Source organism: Diadema antillarum, unplaced genomic scaffold, assembly GCF_040938485.1.
Source record: "Diadema antillarum isolate AM-2024a unplaced genomic scaffold, OU_Dant_1.0 scf00000006, whole genome shotgun sequence".
Taxonomy (NCBI): Eukaryota; Metazoa; Echinodermata; class Echinoidea; order Diadematoida; family Diadematidae; genus Diadema; species Diadema antillarum.
The window spans coordinates 322,732-338,629 of record NW_027270895.1 but is presented as its reverse complement, the minus strand read 5'-3'; the positions used below and the strand labels follow the sequence as shown (position 1 = coordinate 338,629).

The 15,898-nt window shown below is 39.7% G+C and overlaps 1 protein-coding gene across 3 annotated transcripts in view; it reads left to right on the top strand.

Moving 5' to 3' along the window:
• Nucleotides 1-15,898, top strand: part of LOC139716061 (protein phosphatase EYA1-like) — a 418,852-nt gene that overhangs the window by 195,904 nt on the left and 207,050 nt on the right. For all 3 annotated transcript variants that reach the window (XM_071627624.1, XM_071627632.1, XM_071627617.1), the window contains exon 2: nt 11,347-11,411. In XM_071627624.1, the coding sequence (XP_071483725.1) occupies nt 11,347-11,411 (65 nt within the window). The remainder of the gene's footprint in view (nt 1-11,346; nt 11,412-15,898) is intronic.

The following is a 15,898-nucleotide window of genomic DNA, read 5'->3' as shown; positions in this document are numbered from 1 at the left end:
ACAAGTATTACTTTAAGATGAATAATGCCAATCCCCAAGTGTGATAGACATATGAGAACATTCATGATTCTTGTCGTAAGCTTACTCGCAGAGAGAAAAGGAAAAAAGAATATAGATCAAAATGAAAAGTAACTCTATCCATTCGATATTCATGGCAAATGTCTCTTTTTTACTATCTTGCTTTGATGAGAACATTTACTGGGTGTCCAGTTGTACTCGGTGCGTAGTCTTGGAACTAAAGTGGTATTGACTGGGTTAAGAAATGAGCTCAGTCTCTATCTCTCCCCCAAGGAAGGAGAGGGTGATAATGACTTTCCAAGATATTATGCTTTCTTCCTCACCATGTTGACACACAGTGCCCCCCTGACCCGCCCCTCCCGGGCAAAAATATGTCCCCCCTCCAGGGATCGCTTTCTATCTGTGGACATTAAGGGTGTTTGTAAGGGCAAAGGGATGGTGAAAATTTTTGATTCTTTATTTCCCTCATCCTCTTTATCAAAAATTTTATCAGACAATAAGGGATGTATAGAGACTGTATTTATTTTTCCTGGTTTTTTTTTTACTCAAAGCATCTCTCTTTTCCATCATCTCCTCCTTTTCTCCATCATCTTTCTGGTTTTTTTTTTTTCGTCTTCAGTGATTGGTATTCAATCATATAGATCACTTTGAGGCATCTATCAGGTTTAAAATGCAGTCATGTCAACTTCCTACATGCATGACCTCAATGTTACCGTCTACGTTGTGTTATGAATCAGGAATCACATGTGTGACTCCTATTATTTCTATATTTTCCCCGGACAAATAAATACCATCTTGCTAAATTCTGAACTGTGCTGTGCAGTGTTTATCCCAGCGGACTCCCAGCGGACAAAACAAAAAAACGACAATTTTTTTCGCACATATGTCGCTTCTTGAACCGTGTCGCTGAAAAGCAGAAATTGGAGCCCGTCCAACATGCAGTGCCTGGTGCAATAATATTGATATTGATGTTCTCTCTGACCCAGTCACTGCCACATCACCTCTGCTCACTTCTCAAAGCTTTGTGGCACCCGCCCCTGATTCTCTGAGTATCCACCTGATACAAGTGAGGTATTCCCCTACCCCCCTCCTTCACCCCTTTCCCCACCCCTCCTACCCCATGGGAGAATGCTGTAGCATCAGCTGATCATTGGCTTATACCCTTTTCAGGTGATTTTCACCACTTTCATGCAGACACCCCAATTGAATTTCTTTAGTCTAAGATATGACGCTACGATGAACTCCCAATGAAAAGCCAGAAAAAAAAAATGAACTTGACAAGAATTTGGCCAAATAGCTCCTTTTCTTAACCCATTGAGGACGAGTCCCGTGTATACTCAGGCAGGTGTCTATGGGAAATGCGTGTTGCAGCAAAATCAAACCGTCCTCAACTGGTTAAGGGTAATGCAGACACCCCAGTTGAATTTCTTTAGTCTAAGATATGACACTACGATGAACTCCCAATGAAAAGCCAGGAAAAAAAAAAAAAAAACTTGACAAGAATTTGGCCAAAAAGCTCCTTTTCTTGACCCATTGAGGATGAGTTCCGAGTATACTCAGGCAGGTGTCTATGGGAAATGCGTGTTGCAGCAAAATCAGTCCGTCCTCAACAGGTTAAGGGTAACTTCTGATGTTCAATGGTAATTCAAAGAGATATTCCAGATCGTTCATTGATAATTGAATGGGATACCCAAGATTGTTCGATGAAGATTCAATGGGATACCTATGACTGTTCAGTGGTGATTCAATGGGATGCCCCATCTGGTTCAATGGTTAATCAATGGGATACCCCATCTGGTTCAATGGTTAATCAATGGGATACCCAGATCGTTCAATGGTGATTCAATGGGATACCCCAGATTGTTCAATGGTGATTCAATGGGATACCCCATCTGGTTCAGTGGTTATTCAATGGGATACCCCATCTGGATCAATGGTAAATCAGTGGGATACCTGATCTGGTTTGATGGTTATTCAATGGGATACTCCAGATTGTTCAATGGCTATTCAATGGGATACCCCAGACTGTTCATTGGTGATTCAATGGGATACCCCAGATTGTTTATTGGTAATTCAATGGGATACCCCAGACTGTTCAGTGGTGATTCAATGGGATACTCCGGATTGTTCATTAGTAATTCAATGCAATAACCCATCTGGATCAATGGTAAATCAATGGGATACCCCATCTGAATCAATGGTAAATCAGTGGGATACTCTGGATAGTTTGATGGTGATTCAATGGGATACCCCAGATTGTTCAGTGGTAATTCAATTTGATACCCCAGACTGTTCAGTGGCACTTCAATGGGATACCCGATCTGGTTTGATGGTTATTCAATGGGATACCCCATCTGGATCAATGGTAAATCAATGGGATACCCCATTTGGTTCGATGGTTAATCAATGGGGTACCCCAGATTGTTCATTGGTAATTCAATGGGATACCCCATCTGGATCAATGGTAAATCAATGGGGTACCCCAGATTGTTCATTGGTAATTCAATGGGATACCCCATCTGGATCAATGGTAAATCAATGGGATACTCTGGATAGTTTGATGGTGATTCAAAGGGGGACTCCAGATTGTTCAATGGTGATTCAATGATATACCCCAAATTGTTAACTCTTTATGTGCCATGGTGGAAATCCCCCGTGTGCCACATTATTATGAGACACCAACGTAGTCATGCATTGAGAAAACATTCTGTTTTTCAAATCTACATAACGTTTATAGATTTATGTTATATTGTAGACAAAGTGAGCAAAGTTGTAGTGAAAATGCCAAGCTTTGCATTGATGTAAATTCTATGACAAATGTATAATTGCTTTTCTTTCAAATGCCGAGTAGCTACATTACTGTAAATGAATGACTTTTGCACACAAAGCAGTGACAGAAACTTAGAATTTGCATGTAAATCCAGTATGAAACACTGCTTGTTAGTCAATCACCACATAAAATGCAAGCTATAGACGAGAGGAACGGAATCGCGAGAAACGCTTTCATTGTACTATGGCATTTGGCGATTTATGGTTGGGTTTGGGCGGGTTTGTGCATTTGAGCGGAATATGCGAAGGTGGCACGCCGTCGACTGAGTCGGATGTGCGAACGTGGCACATAAAGAGTTAAATGGTGATTCAATGGGACACACCTACATGATCTATGATGATTTTACGGGGGAGACTCATTATTAATGTACTTTTTTTTTTCATTCTCAAACATGGTTTAAGTTTGTCTGTACTATTTGTAAGAGCTTAAACAGATGAATTGAAGTATAATCTTAAAGTGACTAATTTTGAGGCAATAATTCATTCTGACATACCACTATTGAGAAACCCTTTTTCTTATCCCTCCATTCTTCTCGAAGTACTTAAATCAGGCAGAAGAAATGTATTGGTGCATATATACTCCCCCGTTCGCATGTGTCATATTGAATTACCAGAAACATTTTACTCCTTTCTCTTTTTTGTATTAAACCAAAACTTTTTTTCTATGTCTTCTCTCCAAGTATACATACTTTCACTCTTCATCACCTTTCCTAACCAAGTCCCTGCCCCCACCCGTTTCCCAGGCTGTTGTCTTACACATCTTTCTGTGTCTTTCATATTGTATCTGTCACTGCTTCTTGCAAACTGTTTTTTTTTTCTCTCTCTTTTTCATTTTTTGTGTATGCCTCTTTTCTTTTTCAATTCCCGAGGTCTCTTTCTTTCTTTCTTTCATTCCCTCTATCTTTGTAGTTGTTTCCATCTCTTTTCTTTCTTCTCTCCACGTCCCTGAGGGAGGAAGGTTTCAACGAGGTAGACTCCATGACCCCCTTGTCCTAAATACCAGCCAGCACACCACCCCAATCCAAATATCATGTGGAATACCAGCGAGCGAGGCGGCACCATGTGACCGTCCCACCTTCTGTTTCGTTTCTCATCTAGCACGCCTCTCTCCTCCTCCCCTCTTCCCATCTCCTTGGACCCCTCCCTCCCCTCCCCTCCCCTCCCGGGCCCCCATCCAGCACCAGGTAGATCCACACGCCCTGCTGGAGGATCCACCATTTTGTCAGAAAACATTTCCTCGTCTGTTTGCCGAGCTATGATTTCATGTCGTGTTGTTTCAGGCAGGGCAATGAGTTGCCGCGCAAGTTTTTTTCGGGGTCGCCCTCGTCACACCCCGACCGTCAACTCGTGCCATCACCGATTTTTCAATGTTGGGAAACAATTTTTGGCATTTGCCATCATGCGCAAGATAAGACATTTCGGTAACACAGAACTCTCAATGAAAACATGATAATGGCCAAAGCCAAAGAGCTGATAAGAAATTAACGCTTCAAGAACTTTAACAGGATGCATGAGTAAATATATCTCACATTTTTTTCCTTTTATGTGTGGCAGTGAAAATTTGTAGACCTACCTTTTGTGTCCCTGTTCATCGTACCATTTTATTTTAGTGTCTTTCTTGTAATGGCCATTATTTGTTGGATCATTTCTATAGTATCTGATTTTTCCATTATTTCATTTGAACTTTATAGAGAATTTTTATCTATTCATTGTCGCACTTCATTGTAGTTTTTTAGCTCTTCATCATCATGCAAGTGATATAAGTCATAGACACACATAATGGCACAGAAGTAATTACTATCTGAGTTATAATGAAGGAAGTCTTAAGAAAGTCATGAAATTAACTTCATACAAGTATTGAAGGGATGTTTGTGCATGCATGCACACACACACACGCATACACACACACAGAATCAAATTAAATCAAATCAAATCAATTTCTATTCCTTAGAAATATCACATTTTTTTCAGTTACAGCAATCATGACAAATTAATGTAATACAAAATATGAAAACATGTGAACACACACAACACGCAAACAGGATCACACACAAACCATGCATGCTCAAACACACACAACAGACATGCACAAACACACCCACACTTACACACAAGAGACTGCTAAAGATATGCATATGTTTATTAGTGTTTGAGAATGCACATACACACACAACGCACACAACTGCAACACACACGACAAGTTGTCAACATAATTGTTGATATGAGCACATTTCATTTTCATTCATTCCATTGCTGAGCCTCAAAACAACAGTGATTGTGTGATATGATGGAAACTGAACAGTTCAAAGAAAGTTCCACACCAGCCATCTATGGTAGATGTAAACATACTGCTCTTTTCTTGTTTATTCTTCCATCTTCTTCTAGAAAAAAGAAAAACCAGCAACAAAACAAAACAAACCAAGAGGGCTTGTTCTCTGACCTAGTGTGACATTATGCAGGGCTCCACACTAACTTTTATTTTTGGTGGCCCAAAGGCAAACACCCGACCTTTTTTGGTGGCCCGATCAGGCCACCAAATTCTTCATTTCTGAAATTTTGGTGGCCCAACGTGCGTTTTTGGTGGCCCTGGGCCACCGGTCCACCATTTGTGTTGAGCCCTACATTATGAATATGCCTATAATTTGTGTGTGTGTATGTGTGAGTGTGTGTGTGTAATTTCATGTCTATATACATGGTGTACAATATTAAGTTGAAACATACGCAAATCATTGCATGTTGCCGTGTCAATGCTCTGCTATTGATCACATTCCTTACAAACTTTAGATAAGAAGATAATTAGAATGTGAGTAAAATACATTATAAACATGGTACGTCATCATGTTACCCATATAATGTCAGAGATCACAACAGGAGAAAAAAAAATGTGTGTACAGTAGACTTTGGCAGTAAGACCTTTACAGTTTTTTTTCTTTTAATTCTTTAAAAAAATTCTTTTTAATGCAATAGAACAAATTATATATCAGTTTAAAGCTTCGCATCTGATGAATTCATATCTGCTAAAGACTGAAGAATGATCTTCCTGACATTATATGACTTTTGTGATGACACATCACATATGTCAGTAAGTACATTAATTGTGTATTTCTGCAACAAGGCCCTATCTCTTGTACTGTAAAAAGATAAGTTAGTTGATTTCTTTCTTTTTTATTTCGACAGATGAATGTTGAAATGTAATGAGTGATATTTCAAAAGAAAGAGAGAAAACTCCCTTCAAATGTGAACACACCCAAACATTTACTTTAAGCATTTGGAAGTGTGTTGTTTAGACATTGTACATACCGTTCGGGCCTGCAGCTGTGAACACTGTATATCTCTGCGTTGATTTTCCTTTGAGCAAATCCATTTCAATTTGTCACATTTACTCGGATAAGGGAAATTAAATGGATGTATTAGAGCCACCAAATTTCCCCGAGATTGCAGCAATCAGTCAAATGCAATTTGCATTCGAAGTAGGAAAAGGGGGGAAAAAAGAGTCAAGTGTGTGTGCACATTCAGTTAGGGTGGGGGAATGGGAGGGGGAGAACTCTGTTTTCCTACTTCCCAGAGTAAAATGCAATCTGGAGTATTACGGTGATTTCATTCCGATGTCGTTCCTTTGTTCTTTCCCTTCATTGTTCTTTTTCTTTGTTTAACTTCTTATTTATCTCGGCCACCCAGTTGTCCCCCTCCCTTTTCTTTGCCTTTCCATCCATCTATGCTAATCATTCTTTTCATGATTTCCGCTAGTCTCTTTGTACCTTTTTCTTCTCTTGTTTCTGATCCTTTATGCTCTTCCCCTGTATTCTTCAGAATATCTTTCTGTTCATATGTTTGTTATTTTATATATTTCACTGTGCTGATTTGTATCTCTCCTCCTCCTCCTCTTCCTTTTCTGTTCCATCTATATCTCTTTCTTATCATGCTTGTTGCCTCTATGTTTACCACATCCTTCTCAATCTAGGTTTCTATTCATATGTTCCTTTTCATTTCCTGTCTTTCTCTGTGCCTGTCTGTCTGTATGTGTGTATTGCTTGTCTGTCTCTGTCCCATGTTTTCTTCATATCCTGCCTTCACTTATTTGCATTTTTTATGTTATATACTCCTTCCCCTCCGATTCCTTTTCTATTCATATAATTCCTTTATTCCTCTCTTTCTTTCTCTGTAACAGTTTCTGATTTTTTGCTCTTTCTCATTCTTGTGTCTCTTTCATATATTCCTTCATTCATTCCATCCCCATCTTCCCCCTTCCTCCTCCTCCTCCTCTAGCCCCCTAACTTCCATCGTCCGAATCGTTTAGCCAGCGCTGTAGATGCGTTCATTTGCCCCTCTCTCCATTTTTTTTTGTTATAGCCGGGACGAAAGTCGTTTCGCGGATGGCAAGCGCTGCGCCCTGATTGATTGATGGTTTGTCATTGCGCTTCCGTTCACATCGGCCCACTGCACCTTGTTTCCCCATTTTTGCTGCCAATTTCGCCGTCAACATCATTAGGGGTAATGACGAGAATCCTACCCCTCATTTAACATGTAACCATCGAGGCCGGAGCGTTCCCCACTCCGTTCATCATCTCCTTTCCTCCTCCAAGACGTTGTCGCGTCCTCCTTGTCCAATCATTCTATGAGAACCTTTCATTTCAGACCCATTTCCAGCATGTAACAAAACATCTTTCAAATTGATGTTTATTTTTCTTCCTCGTTTTCAACTTCTTAAAGCTTTTCCTTGATTTGCCATCGTTTACTCAAATCAAATAGTTATGTTGGCCGTGATTTGTTTTGACTTCTTTCGTTGTCCAAAATGTACTTTGCTTGAGATTTATTCAGGTTGTTTTCAAACTTTGCACATTTTTTTAAATTTCTTTTCTAAACTCCCTTCCCTTTATTCCTTATCCATCCTCATCTTTCATCTCCTCCTTCTTCTCCCTTACCCTCTTAATCATCTTTACTTTTCTTCTCCTCCTACCCTTTCTCACCCTCCTCTCCCTCCTCCTTTCCCTTCTCCTTCTCCTACGCCTTCCCCCTTATCTTTATTCACAGCCTCCTCTTTCAAAATACCCCTCCCTTTTGCTTTCCTCTCTTTTCCTTCTCCCTTTCTCTTCTTGTTCTTCTTCCCCTTCCCCTCTCCTCCTCTTTATCATCACCCCTTTCTTCCTTCCAACTCTTATCTCTTTCCTCCTCCTCCTCCCTCTCCTCCCATCATCTTCTTCCCTTTTCTTCCACCTCTCTACCCCCTTTTGCCCCCCTCTACCACACCCCTCCTCCTCCCCATCCTCTCCTTCTCCTCATCACCGTCCCTTGCCCTCACCTCCCCTTCCTCCTCCCTTCCTTATTCCACCCCTGCTCCTCATTCCCTACCCCCTCCTGTCTTCCCTCCTCCTCCCTATGTTTCCCTTCATCCGTCTTGCTCCGTTCCCCTATGTATCAATCTTGGGCCTTCCTCTCCATCTCGGCTTTGATTGATTAGACCAGGGTAATTGTTGGCAGAGATTTAGGGGACCATAAGTTGAGGAGATGAAGAAAAAAAAAATCCACTTGTAGGATTGGACTTAAAGGAATAATTTAAACCACAGATTTAAACTTTCTCTATTCTTTCATATCCTATGTTAAATTTTTGCAATGCTGCCTTCTTGTGATGACTGAATTTTAGTAAGCGTTAATTATGTGAAATTTCATTCCTTGTCCATTTAACACTGCAATCGAAGAACAAAAATTGTAATGAACCAGAGATTGTTGCATTCTTACTTGTGCTGAACTGAATACCCATCTCCCTATGCATATAATGAGATAGAAAGCCAAATGATGATTTGGTCTGGCATTATGTATAGTATCAACAGGAAATGCACTGTGGGAAAGTATCCTTGCATTTATTATGGATTGAAATATTTTGTGTTGTGTCTGCTAGTGATTCATGTTGTACGAAAATTGTCCAGGTGTGTGATGATACTTTATGGAATGTGTGAAAATCAATCAAATTGACCCAAACAAGGATGAATACCAACCAAATACTAGTACTCTATACACCGTCATGAATATATGATAGTTCTGCTGACTGACTTTGATGCAAATGAAAATATGTTTAAATTTTCAATGACATTTTGAAGATTTGAATGGACTGTATTATCTTTTTGGTATGAGAGATAAATTAACTTTCTCAGATAAAGGCTGTAGTCCCTGTTCAATATGGTGTCTTGTTCCATTCTACAAAATTGTGCCCGCAATCTCTGTTGGCCCTCTTTCTGTATATAACATATAATATTGATGTGACTGCATGATTCTTCTAAAATGGTTGTGGTATAAAGGAATCATCCACTGAATTGTTCATATGAGAAGACTTCTTTCAAACAGCCTTTGTATCTTCTAGATTTATCAAAAACAACAACAACAAACAAACAAACAAACAAACAAGCAGACAAACAAACAAACAAAAAACAAACAAACAAACGCAAGTTAGATTGGCAAGTGCATCACACAAGAAATAGGACTAGTTCTCATTGCAGATTTAGTTGTTAGTGTACGATGCCATGATCTGAAATGGCCTGCTTTGTATAATTTTCCTTCTTTTCCCAGAAAGGGAAGTCATTCAAACTGGTGCCCTCCAAGAAACACCAGAAGTGATGTTATGTTGCCCCACCCTTCCACCATCATCCACCTGCTCTTCCCCCTCCTCCTGTTGCCATGCTACCTCATAGACAAACACAATAACATTGTTTACACATTTGTCTGTGTACCCATGTTCCCATCCATCTTCCCCCTAAAAAGTCTTGATCATTATGCAGCTTAACCTCCCCCATTGCTATTCGCACGATCACACAAATATTGTGGCAGTATGCTGCTCTGTCTAGTCATGTATCTCTTCCATGTTCTTCTTGGGGTATCTTTTCTTTTCTTTGCCCCCTTCCAACCCACCTCTCCCCTCCTCCATCTCTTCCCCATCGGCGTGGTGCTTACAACTCCTGAAAATGTATGTCCCCCTTTAGGCCGCCGGGCCTCGTTTTAATCTCTCTGGTTAAAATTGTCTTCTTCTCATCCCTCGTGTTCTTCACTTACTGGTTCTCTGTCAATTTCAAGCTTTCTTGTTTTTTTGTTACCCCCCAAGCCCTCCGAATTCTTGCCTCCGGGTCTCCGCCCATCCATCACCCTGCTTCCTCATCTTCTTTAAGGTTTTCTCTCCTCCTCCTCTGCAACAGCAGCAATGGCTTTGGTGCTGCCACAGAACTATTCCCTCCCTCCCTCCAACACCGACCCCCTTTTTCGTCATTTTGTCACCAGGCTCCCCCTTTTTTTTCTCGATCCGACTAGGGGGACAGGCGGGTGTCCTGATAGATGGTGGTAGCGCATGGGGTGAAATCTTGATGAAATTGCCCAAATGTTGTGAGTGGATATAGCCTTTCCCCTCTAAGAATGGTTGCGGTAATTGTGTAATGTAGGGGGCATAAAAGCCCCCTCCGCTAAAAGAGGTGAAGTAATCAGTGTTCTGTGGGGCTATTGATGGGAGCGGGTGAAGCACATTTAAATGATAATGGTTTAAGGGGATGAGGGTGGAATATTGAGGCTATGTGGGTCAGTGAGGGGAAGGAAGATGGGAGATGAGGAAGAAAAGTGAGGTTGTCACGGCAACAGTGTTACCCATGAAGGATGTTACACTGGTTACCTTATGCCTGACGTTTTATTCTACAGCTTCATTTTGGAAGAAGTTTGGAAAAATTCCATAAAGGGGGATATTCCAGGAGCTATCACACGAGGGAAGGAATGAGAGATGCTGAAAAACAGATGGACAAGAGAAAGATAGGGAGAGAAAGAATGAGTGAGAGATGGAGATTAAAAAGAGGGGAGGAAGGTGATGTATTAAATGTTTCTGTAATATATTTATATGTTTCTGTAATATATTTATATGTTTCTGTAATATATTTATATGTTTCTGTAATATATTCATATGTTTCTGTTGGAAATATATTTATATGTTTCTATTGTAAATGAAAAATGAATGAATGAATGAATGAATGAATGGATGAATGATGTGTGAATGCTGATGTTTTCTTTCTTTTACTTAATTATATTGATGCAGACAAACAATAATGTTATATGTTTGTTTTTTGGTAGGGAAACTTTGGATTCGTTGTCATATCATTTTATGTGCCTAATATTAAGAAGGTTCAATACTACGATCATGTCTAGTCAACGGAAGTGGCACAGTTAATTGTCAACACATTGCCACTACAATTGCTTATGGTTGCTGTCATGCCTTTGTCATTAGAAATTGATAATTTTACTCATCAAATTTTGCCATTGAAATTTCTATTCAGTATTTACTCAATTACAAAGAATGAATGACCACACATGTTAGAATATGGCAGTTGAGAATGTCAACTTTCATGACTGTAAAATGAAGCAGGGTCGTCGCTGAAATTTATAAAAATATTCCTTTGTGGAATGGTGTGTGTTGTTAGATGAAGTAATGGAATCTATTTTTTTCCTCCCTTGGTTTATTTTTCATTTTTTCTTCAGGTGAAGCGAGCTAGAACGGACACAGAAGGTGGTTTGGGTGAGAGTCACACACCAACACCCACCAGGTAAGTGTTGCAACCCCGAAATTAGAGTGGAACGGCCCAGTTTTTGTGTGCATGCTATGACAAGTTGGGAGCTGGCAAATAGCTGTTGGGTGGCATGTCGTCTTTCTTTCCCTCAAAAGTGGTTCTGATTGCATTGATAACCAGTAAGAATGGTATGTTGTGAGTGCTGCCAGTGGCAAGGGCAAAAGAGTGATGCTTCAACTTTGCAGTAATATCTTTTGCAAGTACAACTGCTGCAAAAACTATTTACTACAATTTGAATCATGCTTCTCCTATCTACTTCTGCTACTATTGCAACAATAATATTATATTCCACATACTGAAAATCTTGCTATAATATTGGTCAAGAGCTGATCACGTGATAAAGCGTAGTTTGCCCATCACATCACCTGAGAAGAAAAGTTCGAAACTATCTATGGTTATTGTCTTTTTTGTTTTGCTGATCTCTTCAATCCACACAGTCCTAACATGTGATCACTTATAGTTTTGAGTAGAAGCAAAATATCCTTTGACCTAGGTCAAGTGATAGCCCGAGCGTCAGATTTGCTGTAATCGTTAGCTACGTCTAAAGTTGACTCATATAAGTAGTCTAGTTGCCTTGTTGGAGATTTGCCTTGCTCGTGTTTCAGAATGTTCAGCATTTTTAGAAACAACGTGATCGGTAAAAGTGAACATAGCCTAATCCCTCTAAGGATACCTATGCCTACCTAGATTAGGTCTAGACTCTCTGTCTCTAGCTAGACCTAACATTAGATCTGCAGTTTTAATGTTTTTATACTTAAGTCTAACTAAAAATGGAAATATGTGACCCTGCACCTCAAAACAAACAAAAAGTCGCCAGACATGAATTTTTAGTTAAGACCATATTCTGAAAGAGCAGACTTTAAGCTTTAAAATGATGTATAACTCAAATCAAATGGACTCTCCTAACCTATCTAAATATTGGAAAGAAAGCACAGACTCAGGAAAAGTGTGAACTGAGAAAAGAGGCTCTGAAGTACAGTGTCTATTCAAGGCTGTGCGATGAATGGGACAAAAAACAGGAAGTAAACCACCAGAGTAACAACAATGAAGGGATTATCAGATTAAACTGAATTTGAGCATGCCTCATTAACACATTCTGTCCATAATTAATGCCAACTTTCAAAGCAGTAGCACTATACTTTCAAAAGTTATTAGAGTTGAAAGTGAAGAGTGTGGACAAGGATTTTCAGAAATGAAAAAAGGATTCTAAAGACACACCTAATCACACTATTATACCAAAAAATGTTCTAAATAAACTGCTAAAAAACATGCTTTCCTGCCCGTTTTATGATACCAAATTTTCGCTTAATGTAAAAGAAGACCCGCTCTTTCAGAAAGTATGAAAAAGTCAAGTTTGGCTAGGTTGACCCATTTATTTTCAGTCCTCACGCAAAATCAGTGTGTGCGACTTTATGTTCGTTTTGAGGTGCACGGTCACATATAGATGTGGCAGATAATCAGCTTTTGGTTTCAGGCAATGCGACAAACTATCACTTCCTTGGCGATTTGAATGTGTACGCTATCCTTCCTCAGCTGCGCTTCGGAAAGATAGCGACAAACTTGTACATCCAGATTGCCTTGGAAGTGATAGTTTGTCCCTATCACCTTTACCAAAGTTGATTATTTGCTTACTATTGGCACTACTCGTGCTAATATGATGACTACGACTACTATGACTACTACTACTGCTACGACTACTACGACTATGACTACCTCTATTGATCATATCACTGCTACTTCTACCACTACTACTGCTACTTCTACTTCTACCACTACTACTGCTACTTTACTACTACTATCACTTCTACTGTTATGACTACTACTACTGTTGCTAACTCAATGACTGCTATCGTTGCAAGTACTACCGCTACTTCTGCTATTGCTACTGTTGCTGCTGCTGCTGCTGTTACTACTACTACTACTACTACTACTACTACTACTACTACTACTACTACTACTACTACTACTACTACTGCTACTACAACTACTACTGCTACAGGTAGTATTTCTACTATTGCTGTTACTACTTCTCTAGCTGGTATCACTTCTGTATGAACACAAGGTAGTACACGTGGTATCAACATACAGCATGTCATGCTGTGAGAATGAATGAGTCAAAACCGTTGCAATGATGCCTACAAGTACCTTAATTTCTCCAGCCCATGCTATGGTCCTACATATACCATTTTGTGTGTGTATATATGTGCATGTGCATGTCTTAATTTGGTAAAATCTGATGAAAATGAAAAAGGAAAATATCCTGTCTTTTTTGCCATTAGATTTGGTATGCATTTGTTCCAGCTAATCACTACCCTGAAAATTGGATATCTATTCACCATCTATTTTAATACCTATCTATCTCCACAGACTTATGTATTATATACCTCATACACGTTGATATGAATATGTCCATAATGGGACTTCAGAACTATGAGAGTATTTTTTATTCATCCATAATATATAGCAAAAAATTACGGAAAAGCAAGATATTTTTATAGCATTTAATTTTTCACGAATTGCTAACTTGCATTCAATGCAGATAGTGTAGACAAGAACTTTTGCATGCATCTTAACCCATTGAGGATGAGTCCCGAATATATTCGGGCAAGCATCTATGGGAAATGCGTGTTGTAGCAAAATCAAACCATCCTCAACGGGTTAAGTTTTTAAATCTTGACTCTCGTGAAATTAGAATGCACGCGAACATTTCTGGTTTTACAGGAGGTAAATGATTACAAGTAAAAGGGATACATGTCCGTATATCATATAGAGTGTATATAGATTATATAGATAACATTGTCTTGGCATTGTGCATACAAGAAGACTTAGTGGAAAAAGGAAATTATAATTTTCAACATTTTCATCTGTTTTTTTTTCTTGCACATTTCACTGTTGGTGTAATCATCACTGAGTGCGGGCTTGGATAAGGACAAGAGCTTGCACTTGTCGAAAAGGGAGGAAAAGGAGGAAATAATGAATGAAAATGGAACATGCTGTTGAATTATTCAGTGAGTCTGACACACACACAGACACACGGACACACACATGCACACACACACCCATACATTGATGCATGCCGCAAAGGTGGCCCAGAATACCCAGTGGGTATGACTCAAAAGATCTCCAGTATGTCCTTGCCTCCTTTATTAGTCACGGTCATGTTTTTCCAGCCCCTCTCCAGAAAGAAAAAAAAAATGGTAAAGAAAAGGCGGGAAAAAAAAGCAGACATCCAGACCTACAAAAGAAATGTAGAAAGATGAAGAGGGAGCAAAAAAGGAGATGGAATGAAAAAGACATAGGGGGGAAAGAGACATTTGTGAAGGCAAAATTACAAATTCCAGTCAGTGCGTTGCTCCCAAATCCCTCCAGCCGATGAGGCTTGCATGTGTAAGGAGTCAGTGAATGAGATGGTGCCCAGTGATGGTGATGATGATGATGGTGGTAATGATGCGGGCGGTAGTGATGGTGATGGTGGCGGTGGTGGTGGTGTTGGTGGTGGTGGTCGCTATGGGGAAGATGGAACGGAACGGAGGAACCAAATGGAAATGAGCCCGCCGCCGCCGCCACACTGGAATAAATCCTGTGCAGATTGGAAGTATTTCATCAAAAGGATTCTCTAAGGTGGGGAGATGGAGGGGAGGGGGGGGGGGGAGGAAGAGAGAGAGAGAGATAGCATCCTTCTGACATATATCACCAGCTGATGCATCATTGGTCCTTGTACATACTGCCTTTTTGCTCTGCTACAACACACGGAGGATTCAAACCATGTCCAGCATTAATGCAGCAGCCGCCTTTTTTAATATGGGTTCCTGCGGACTTACGTTAGAGAGAAAATATGTTTGCTCTCAACAACACAGGTGTCATTGTCATCGTACAAATGTATTTGCCTTGATTTTATTTGTACATTTATTATGTAGGATGTCACCATTTAGAAAGTTACCCCTGGCAGTCAGGGTAGAATAACATTGCAATAAGAAAATAATGCAATATAGTCTGTCCTCAATGTTGTAGATGTGTGATAATTTCATCCACAATTCAACAAATCCTGTACAATTAATCCGTAAGGTCATAATCGATCTAATTCATCTGTGCAGAGTTGGTAGGATTATTATTTTTTCTTTCAAGATGAAAGAGATCAAAGAATGGTTAGAATATGAAAGCAAATATTTCCCAAAACATGGATCAAGAGAGAACAAAATATGTGGCTGTGGTGAGGTGTCTTCACATTTTTAAACATCCGAGAGAATGCCGATGAACTTTCCATGTGATGATGGTGACTTGTGATGTGCTTCCTTCATTGTCTGTAGAATAATAAAGCATACTGGATGTTGGTTTCAACTGTAGAAATATAACGCTTTCATGCTTCAAAAAAACTTTCTTCTGCTTTGCCTGTATCATCTGTTGCTTTCTTTTCTATGTTTTCCAATCTGCTTTTTGGGTGATACCCATTGATGCATGACTGA